The 11,047-nt window shown below is 39.2% G+C and overlaps 1 protein-coding gene across 4 annotated transcripts in view; it reads right to left on the minus strand.

Moving 5' to 3' along the window:
- The window catches only part of il16 (interleukin 16), a 50,505-nt gene extending 50,260 nt beyond the window's left edge, over window positions 1-245 (minus strand). For all 4 annotated transcript variants that reach the window (XR_008569777.1, XR_008569778.1, XM_054770493.1 and 1 more), the window contains exon 1: window positions 66-245. Coding sequence is in view for 2 of the 4 variants with exons in the window: in XM_054770493.1 (XP_054626468.1) it covers window positions 66-78 (13 nt within the window). In the remaining 2 variants the exon portion in view is untranslated. The remainder of the gene's footprint in view (window positions 1-65) is intronic.
- Window positions 246-11,047: the final 10,802 nt, after the last annotated feature.

The raw sequence follows: 11,047 nt of genomic DNA on the forward strand, positions 1-11,047 counted from the left end.
CCTCCATAAAATTCCATGCAATATATTCATGGCTTGAAGTAATAAAACGGTTCCGTCTTACTCACCGTAGTCAATCATTTTCACTCTTTCAGTCAGCTGCCACTGCTTCTACGAAAAATACGAGGCAAGAGATGAATTTACTCAAGGAAAAGAGGCGGGACATACTGTATGTAGCAACAGATCAAAACCAGGCCAGTGGAATCGAGAGCATGCTTCCTCAGTGTCCTTCATCTGGTTAAGACCTCCTCCCCCTCAGTCTGGAGAGCACAGCAGTGTGTGTGAGTAAGGCACAGCCCCCCCACCACCACCACCAAAATCACTGCACTTTCCTGTCAGCCAACTCCAAAGGAAAACATACCACACTTAGTTGGAACTGACTTTGCATCACAAACTGGATTAAGTCTTTTCCAAGGCTTCCTGTGTGCGAGTGTGTGTGTGTGTGTGTGTGTAGGCAGTAGGGTATGAATGAATTCTCTGTGGCCGACTGCAGTTTACACTTGAACACAAACCCCTCATTGGAGAGTTCATGAGTTAGTGAGAGTCAAGTTGTATGTCTTGGTCTGTGTGGCTTAAAGCAGTGGGAAAAACCTGATGTTGCTTGTGGTCCAGGAATGAATGAACCACTCTGGCTGACCTCAGCTTTGTTTTGGATTCACTCATAGGGGAGGTTATATTTCGGGCTACTGTCCAGATGCACTTGAACAAGGAAGCAACAGTATATCATAATTTCCGGTATATAAGCCGCTACTTTCTCCTCATGCTTTGAACTCCGTGGCGTATACAGTGATGCGGCTGATATACGGTCACGGTCTGGTCTTGTGAGACTCGTGTGCTTCCCAGCAGCGCCCTTATCATGCATGTGGAGAGTTATCGGAAAGTCCAACGCAATAAGTGAGAGCAACGAAAGTTATTTCTTGAATTCAATTGTTCTCAATTCTTTATCAAAATGTTGACACTTGCAACTTTCTTTGGCTCCATTTTGGCTTATTTTGCAACCACGATCAAAAGAAAAGCAGATCAACTTGAGGTGAGAAACACTATTAAATTTAACAAATAACTTAGGCAAAACGAGAAGGTGGTGTCCGTGTTGATCTCACTGCCGTATTTTGTCTTTGGCAACAATCACTTCTTCAATGATGGGAAAAGTACACTTAAAAGTTCCATCCGTTTCCATCCAACTAACCATTTTCGATGCCACTTATCCTCACTAGGGTCATTAGGCCACACTAGACTATCCCAGCTGAGTTCGAGTGAAAGGTGGGGTACACCCTGGACTGGTCGCCAGTCAGTCGCAGGCATGCATTCATTTCATTCATCATTTATGTGTATTCATATGCATTTACAATTGTTTTCTGTATGTAAAATTGCACCGTAATTTCCTGTATAAGCTGCTACTTTTTTCTTACGCTCTTACGCTAAAACTACAGTTCCCATGATGCTTACAGTAGTGAGGTGGACACTAAAGGCCTAATTTGCCTTGAGACCAAAGACACCGAGAGCAACAACGAAAGAAAGAGAGACTGACAGAGTGTGTGACAAAGGAATTATGAGGCTGTTCAATTGTGAAGAAGAGGACAGCTTTAGTGGTTGTAGTTCTCAGGAGGAGGATGTGGACAGCGATGGATGACTTTTCTGGTAGGCTACTATTTAACTAGCCAGTCGTTGAAGTGTGTTTCAAGTGAAATGTTTTATGATTAAGGGAGAAAGAAATCCAAACCTGCATCAGCCTGTGTGAAAAAGTGATTGCCCCCTAAACCTAATAACTGGTTGGGCCACCCTTGCCAGCAACAACTGCTATCAAGCGTTTGCAATATAACTTGCAATGAGTTTCTTACAGCGCTGTGGAGGAATTTTGCATCTTTGCAGAATTGTTAGAATTCAGCCACGTTGGAGGGTTTTCCAGCCTGAATCTCAATAGGATTCAGGTCAGGACTTTGACGAGGCCACTCCAAAGTCTTCATTTTGTTTGTTTTCTGGTGTGTTTTGGATCATTGCCCTGCTGTAGAACCCAAATTCGTTTCAGCTTGAAGTCACAAACAGATGGTCAGACATTCTCTTTCAAAATTTTTTGGTAGACAACAGAATGGTTCCAATTATCACAGCAAGTCTTTCAGGTCCTGAAGAAGCCAAACAGCTCCAGACCATCACACTACCACCACCATGTTTTACTGTTGGTATGATGATGTTTACTTGTATGCCAGATGTAATGGGACACACACCTTCAAAAAGTTCAACTTTTGTCTCGTCAGACCAAGGTATTTTCTCAAAGGTCTCAAAGGTCAAGATGATTTCTGGCAAAATTGAGACAAGCTTTTATGTTCTTTTTGTTCAGGTTCACCACTGTTTCATGTTTGCGCCATTTGTGGATAATGGCTCTCACTGTGGTTTGCTGGAGTCCCAAAGTTTTAGAAATGACTTTACAACCTTTTCCAGACTGATAGATTTCAGTTACTTTCTTTCTCGTTTGTTCCTGAATTCCTTCAGATTTCGGCATGATGTCAAGCTTTTGAGGATTTTTTGGTCAACTTCACTTTGTCAGGCAGGTCGTATTCAAGTGATTTCTTGATTGAGAACAGGTGTGGGAGTAGTCAGGCCTCGGTGTGGCCAGAGAAATTGAGCTCAGGTGTGATAAACAGTTATGTTTTAACAGGGAGGGGGGCAATCACTTTTTCACAAAGGGCCATGTAGGTTTGGATTTTTTTTCCTCCCTCAATAATAAGTTTCATTTAAAAATTGCATTTTGTGATCAGTTGTGTTGTCATTGACTAATATTTAAATTTGTTTGATGATCTGAAACATTTAAGTCTTGCAAACAACAACAAAAAAAACAAGAAATCAGGAAGGGGTAAACTCTTTTTCAAACCACTGTATGTAAAAGTCTTTTTGTCTCTTTATATTTAGTGGGTGAGGCTAATATGGTGCGCTATATAACCCAGAAATTACAGTAATTGTAAACTATAAAAACATGTTTTGTTTTGACATTATTGGCCTTTTGGAACAGATTCATTTGATTTACAATATTTGTTATGGGAAAAATGTATTTGGTTACAGTACACCTTGGTGGATCTTCTGGAACCGATTAATGACGCTAACCAAGGTTCTACTGTATACGCATATATACAGTACCTGCTCAAGGCTTGAAGTAACAAGGCACAGGAGGAACAAGACCTGAGAAGTAATTAACACGATACCCTGTAACTGGAAAGATACAAAACACTGGAAGCCAACAGGGAAAACAGCAGAATACAATCCAGCGTCTTCCTGCTGCAGTCGCTGCGCTTAAAAGCACCACCAGACTAAATAAAATAAATAAATAGAACAAACAAATATATTTCAATAATTACAAATATGTAAAATAACAAACATAAATAGATAAATTAAAAGAACCACAAGCTTTATTTGTGCTGTAAAAAAGAGTGATTGTGCTTCGCATGATTGAATTCTTACAAATAAGGGCCTTTCATCTCCCACTTTCCTGGAGGAGTTCATGAGATGGTTCTAGTCATGCGCCGCGGCTGTGATCATGAAAAGTGATGCTTGCAAAAATCATGCATTTAGTGTTAATATGTTATGCATGTGTTCATACACTGAAAAGAGATTTACAATGAGCCAAAGTTGAAGAGTTTTTACAATTTGTTTGATGCATTGTCAGAAGCGTACCAGAGGTTTTCCATGAAGATCTCTTCTGCCATCTACTGGACATAATGCAGGACAACAAGTGAAAGTTAACAAAGCCTTTTATAGATACCGCACTGTATATGTCAGTACAGATACAGTATATGTTAAGAAATTAAGAATGGATGATGGACGGATTTTGCTTAGATGTACACTTTTTGCAGTGTGGGCTGGTTGACTGTGGATTGTTTTACAGTTTTATAGACATTCACCGCTACCCAAAATGTAATACAATCTTCTCAACAGGAGAAGAGAAATATGACTTTTGAGAAAAATTAAACTTAAAACACTTACACGAGCAAACAATGCTAAACACATTCAGCATATAAGTATGTGCGTCACACTTTACAATAAGGTACACAAAAATGCAGTAGTTGCTGAGGAACTAATGAAGAAATAATGAACTAATGACTAAGGAACATAAATTTAGACTAGTTACAGAGGAACCAATGAAAACTCATAAGGAACTAATGAGTGGAGTAGTTACTGAGGAACTAAGGCACATACATTTAGCGTAGTTACTGAGGAACTAATGAAGAAATAATGAACTAATGACTAAGGAACATAAATTTTGACTAGTTACTGAGGAACCAATGAACAACTCATAAGGAACTAATGAGTAGAGTAGTTACTGAGGAACTAAGGCACATACATTTAGCGTAGTTACTGAGGAACTAATGAAGAAATAATGAGGAACTAATGAAGAAATAATGAACTAATGACTAAGGAACATAAATTTAGACTAGTTACTGAGGAACCAATGAACAACTCATAAGGAACTAATGAGTAGAGTAGTTACTGAGGAACTAAGGCACATACATTTAGCGTAGTTACTGAGGAACTAATGAAGAAATAATGAGGAACTAATGAAGAAATCATGAACTAATGACTAAGGAACATAAATTTAGACTAGTTACTGAGGAACCAATGAACAACTCATAAGGAACTAATAAGTAGAGTAGTTACTGAGGAACTAAGGCATATACATTTAGCGTAGTTACTGAGGAACTAATGAAGAAATAATGAGGAACTAATGACTAAGGAACATAAATTTAGACTAGTTACTGAGGAACCAATGAACAACTCATAAGGAACTAATGAGTAGAGTAGTTACTGAGGAACTAAGGCACATACATTTAGCGTAGTTACTGAGGAACTAATGAAGAAATAATGAGGAACTAATGAGCAGAGTAGTTACTGAGGAACTAAGGTACATAAATTTAGCGTTGTTACTGAGGAACTAATGAAGAACTAATGAGGAGTGATTAGGATTAGGTAGGTTCGTTCCTCATTAACTACTGTAATTTTGTATACCTTATTCTAAAGTGTTACCAGTATGTGGAATGAAATTATGGAACGAACTGAGTAAAAAACTCAAACAATGCACTAAAATGATACATTTCAAGACTTTTTGAAGTATTATATTGTACTCACTCATCTGTTTCTGTCAACTATTAACTTTTTCATGATTTATCATTTATTATGAATGTTATATAATTCATTTATATTGATTTACAAACTCTTACTTACAAATCATTTTCATGTTATTTCAGAATTGGTAAAGGGTACATGTTGAATACCGGAAGTGAACAAATGTTTTAGCAATTGATGTGAAACGGAGAGGGAGTACGATTAATATTCTTTGCTTCTTCCTACTCCTTTTTCAACATGTGGGATTGTGATTTGTACGTGATGTATTCCAATGTAACGTCCGTGTTCAAATAAATGAAACCATTACCAAAACCAAACCACTAGATGCCGCTACTACTTAGATAATAACCTGACTTGTCACTCGTTTGATTTATTTTTTTACAAACGTATTAAATATTTCCACATTCCAATATTTTGTAATTTTATGATGCATATATAATAATTGTTTTTAAAAATGTAAAACATTTTATTCAATACCATTATTATTTATATTATTATTATATTTATTATTAATATTATTATATTATTATTTATTTATTATTATTGTTTATTTATTATTTATTATTATTATTTTTTATTTATATGATTATTATATTTATTTATATGATTATGTAAATTATTTATTTTATCCTACGCATTTTTAAAATAATTTGTTATTCATATTAAATAATTGATGATATTAAATGTATCTTTATTTTTTATTCATAATTAATTGTTAATAAATTGAAACACTTATGTATACTGTAATGTATGTAATATCTTTTTATATTATTGTAATAATCTATTTATTGTTTCTCAAAATTATTAAAACATTTTTAAAAGTAAATAATTATTTAGTTTATCATTTATTTTTCTATTAATTCAATTACATTAATTAATAGGAAAAAATGATAAATCCTAAATCTATGTTTCTATTAATGAAATTACATTAGGCTGCACGGCGGCCGATTGGTTAGCATATTGGCCACACAGTCAGGAGATGCGTGGGTGCGTGGGTTTTGTCCGTGTACTCCTCCCACATTCCAAAAACATGTTAGGTTAATTGGAGACTTGTTTTTGTCCATAGGTATGAATGTGCGTGTGAATGGTTGTCTATATGTGCCCTGCCATTGGCTGGCGACCAGTCCAGGGTGTACCCCGACTCTCGCCCGAAGTCAGCTGGGATAGGCTCAAGCATACCCTGATGAGGGATAGAGCGGCATAGAAATGAATGGGTAAATTACAATCATTAAATTCAATGTATAGTCTATGTACAAGGTATCCCTACAATTTGCACACGTGCAAAAAGTTTGAAGAAACTGAATAATTTGGAAAATTTTGAATATTAACAAATAACATCTTTTCTATCCGTTCAATATGATTTCCAATATTTAAAGTTTGCAAGATTAACTCCATACAATAACTTTACATTTCTAGCGTATAATGCAGGTGATTTATATACTGTATCTGCTGAGAGCACCACAATGACGGTAGTCTGGTAGTCTGCTGGGGGACTTTGATGTTCTGTGTCAAGGAAATGGACCACACCTTCAAGAAAAACAGTCAAAAACAAAACACAATAAAAAAAAATATTGAGCTCATTTTGTGTGTTTCCTTCAGTCATATTATAATCTCAGAAACGTGGATAAATCTGATTTGGACCTGGATGGATATGTACTCAACGAGAGTGGGGAATGGTACAATGTATGGACCAGGGCCCATCATTCATGTTTTAAAAGACTGGGTTAAACAGCCTGCTGCATTCACGCAATTATTATTTTACATATTTTATTTTATACTGCGCCCAAATTCTTTGTTTTTATTCCACCCCATGTGGAATACTATTTAACTGACCGTGTTTAGTCCTGACTCTGGGCACCAGAGCTGGTATGGTTCATATGGCTCGAACATGTCAGAGAGATACTTGGGGAAAGACTTGCAAACAAACAAAGCCGTTTTAAAGTTTATTCTCTGAGCGAGAGGAAGCCAGTGCAGAGACCTGGGCACCGGACTAACATGCTTGTATTTCCTAGTTCTAGTCAGGACTCGAACAGCAGCATTCAGGATGCACTGAAGCTCTTTTACAGTTCGTTTTCAGAGCTGAGCGAGATGGCTGTTCCAGTCTAGTCTAGCCTGCTGGAGACAAAGGCATGAATCAGTCTCTCTAAATCTGGTTTAGCCACTATTCCCTTGATTTTGGCAGTGTTTTTAGTTAGTAAAAAGCTGCTGATGTTACTGATTTAATGTGGCTGTTAAAACTCAAATCTGAGTCCATTATTACCCCAAGATTTCTAACCTGACGATTCGGTTTTAGAGAGTTTCGAGGTGACTGATAACACTTGTTTCTGTGAACCACAAGACAATGATTTCAGTTTTGTCTGAGTTGAGCTGAAGGAAATGGTTTTGCAATCGCAAACATCCACACTGTTTTGATGCAGTACAAAGTAAATGTACAGGAGTGTGATCTGTATAGTTGTTGTAGGACGCATTGTAGCTGAGTACTAACTGGCCTAATGGAATTTATATTATATTATCAAAGAAAGTTTCCCTCAACACAGTATTTTCAAGAAAGACACTTCTTTGAACGCCCCAAAAAGGCCTTGTCCAGGGTCAGACGGGTTCTGATGACCAGCCAAGTTTCCGTATTACTTTGCTTCACTGGGGCACTGAGTGTTTTGAGTAAAACAGAGCGAGCCTGAAGAACAACAATCTAATCCCATCACTGGAACTAACAGCAGAGGGTGACGGTTAACGATGCACTATCGTCACGGTTATGTACTGTATGTACACGCCTGATGGAAATTTTAAGACCAGTTGAAAACTTGCAAAATTTTACATTTTTTTAAATAGAGCTTCAAAATGCAAAAAGAGGAAAGGGGAGTGAGACAAAAATATGTTTTGACTCAGCAATTTATTGCCAACAAGCATTAAAGTGAAAATACAGTATTAAGACCACAGCCTTTAAAAGACGAAAGTTTGGCAAAAATGTAGCTACAATGTCATTTTCTGTCAGGTATTGACACTGATCTCGTCATGGCAAAGGCAAAAATGCTTTCTCTAGTTGAGCGCGATCGGATTGTTGAGCTGCATAAGCAAGGCCTCCCTCGCAGTGCACCTTTGCTGCTGAGGTTGGTCGCAGTAAGGGAGTCATTTGAAACTTCTTCAAAGATCCTGAGGGTTATGGAGGCGGTAGACCCCAAAAATGTCACCGTCCCTGAGCCAGAGGATCCGATTGGCTGTCTGTCAAGACACGGGACAATCCTCAGCCCAAAAGAAGGTTGTTACCAAGTCCAGCTCAATAACCATCAGACAGCATCTGTGAAAGAAGGCTTTTAAAAAGAAAAAAACATCTTTAAAGGCCTTCTCTCCTTCAACACCACAAAATGCATACTGTACATGCTGTTTTTACAATAGTGATATACAATGGAACCTTGGTTAGCATATGTCATTATATTAGAATATTGATTAAATAATGAATTTAAAATAATAATAATAATAATAAAAATGACACCTAACCTTCTTGATCAAAATGGCACTTGCAACTTTCTTTGGCTCCATTTTGACTTATTTTGCAGTGATGATCAACAGAAAAGCAGAGACTTGAGGTGAGAAACACTCTTGAAATCAAGAGATAGCTAATGGCAAAAGAGGAACGTGGTGTCTGTGTTGATCTTGCTGCCACATCGTGTCCGTGGTATCCTTAAATGTTCGTTCATCCCTTTCGTTCATTATTTATATGTATTTAAATTCCTTTCTGCATGTCAAACTATAATTGTAATACTATAAAACAGATTTGTTTAGCGTGTGTTTCGGTTAGAGTCAGACTTTTCAAGGTTCCACAGTTATACGTACAGTATGTTTATGAGCATAAGAGACATAATGTGTTCACAGTGCATGATTGTTCAACATGAAACCAAATAATACAAGGTTGCCTTATTGGGTTTTTTTTCATTCAGTGACTCACGCTTTCCCTATGATAGACCCCTGATTGCTAACTTTCTGTCATGACATCTTCCTGTCACTTCCTCCGGATGAATTTCTGACAAAGCCGTTGGCCAATTTGAAATTTGGAGGCGGATTCTGGTTTCTATGGGCTGTAAGCTTTGGAATGACTTGTTCGTCACTTAAATCTGATGTTGCATTCAGGACAGCTACCCATACACACATTTATTATTAGAAAGACAGTAATCCCTTGTTTGTGGTGATTAATTGGTTCCAGACCCGACCGTGATAAGTCAATTTCCAGTCGTATTGTAATCTTTATACAATATTTATACAGTAGAAAACCTGTTTACATCCTTCTAAATACATTTTTAACATTATTAGAGCCCTGAAGACATGAAATAACAACCCTATATTTATTATACTTTATACGCCTAGTATGCAATACAGTAGACATCATGAGCAGAAATAAGACATAATTAAGACTTGTGCTCTTGTCTGTTGCTTTAAATGTGTTCCAGGGAACTAAGTGGGAGGCAGACAGGAAGTTGAGAGTTGAATTTCAGCTTGGCGTGGGTTACGCCTGCAACAGTAGTCCATGTATTAGGGATCTTTATTAGGGATGGTTGTCCCTGTTGTGAGATCATTCAAAGCTGAAATAAAAGTCTGGTGCTTGTGTGTCTCACCCAACATTACAGTAACATTACTGACATCTAGTGACCAGTGTAGAATACTACACATCATCATTTGGATCTTCATCGTCTTCTGAATACCTTATACTGTATTTGTATTTTACATTTAGGCATTTTTTTATGCTTGAAAATGCTTAATTTGGGCACAAAATATGTAAAATTTGCTTAAATGTGCATTTTTTCTATTAATAAGCTATATTCCATTCCATTCCATTTTCCTCCGCTTATCCGGGTCCGGGTCGCGGGGGCAGCAGTCTCAGTAGGGAAGCCCAGACTTCCCGGTCCCCGACCACCTCCTCCAGCTCCACCGGGAGGACACCGAGGCGTTCCCAGGCCAGCTGTGAGACATAATCCCTCCAGCGTGTCCTAGGTCTTCCCCGGGGCCTTCTCCCGGCTGGGCATGCCCAAAACACCTCACCAGGGAGGCGTCCGGGAGGCATCCGGACTAGATGCCCGAGCCACCTCAGCTGGCCCCTTTCGATGTGAAGGAGCAGCGGCTCTACTCTGAGCTCCTCTCGGATAACCGAGCTCCTCACCCTGTCTCTTAGGGTGAGTCCCGCTACCCTACGAAGAAAACTCATTTCAGCTGCTTGTATCCGCGATCTCGTTCTTTCGGTCATGACCCAAAGCTCATGACCATAGGTGAGGGTGGGAACATAGATCGATCGGTAAATTGAGAGCTTTGCCTTCCGGCTCAACTCTCTCTTCACCACGACGGTCCGGTACAGCGACCGCATTACTGCAGACGCTGCGCCGATCCGCCTATCGACCTCACGCTCCAACCTTCCCTCACTCGTGAACAAGACCCCGAGATACTTGAACTCCTCCACCTGGGGCAGGACCTCATTCCCAACCCGGAGGGAGCAATCCACCCTTTTCCGACTGAGAACCATGGCCTCGGATTTGGAGGTGCTGAGTCTCATCCCAGAAGCTTCACACTCAGATGCAAACCGTCCCAGTAAACGCTGCAGGTCACAGCTCGATGAGGCCATCAGGACCACATCGTCTGCAAATAGCAGAGATGAGATCCTAGTGTCCCCGAACTGGACTCCCTCGACACCTTGGCTGCGCCTAGAAATTCTGTCCATGAAAATTATGAACAGAATCGGTGACAAAGGGCAGCCTTGGCGGAGGCCAACGTTCACCGGAAACAGGCTTGACTTACTACTGGCAATGCGAACCAGGCTCCTGCTCCGGTTGTACAAGGACTGAATGGCACGTAGTAGCGCGCCACCAATCCCATACTCCCGGAGCACCCCCCACAGGACACCGCGAGGGACACGGTCGAATGCCTTTTCCAGGTCCACAAAGCACATGTAGACCGGTTG

Source organism: Dunckerocampus dactyliophorus, chromosome 3, assembly GCF_027744805.1.
Source record: "Dunckerocampus dactyliophorus isolate RoL2022-P2 chromosome 3, RoL_Ddac_1.1, whole genome shotgun sequence".
In the NCBI taxonomy this organism is placed as follows: domain Eukaryota; kingdom Metazoa; phylum Chordata; class Actinopteri; order Syngnathiformes; family Syngnathidae; genus Dunckerocampus; species Dunckerocampus dactyliophorus.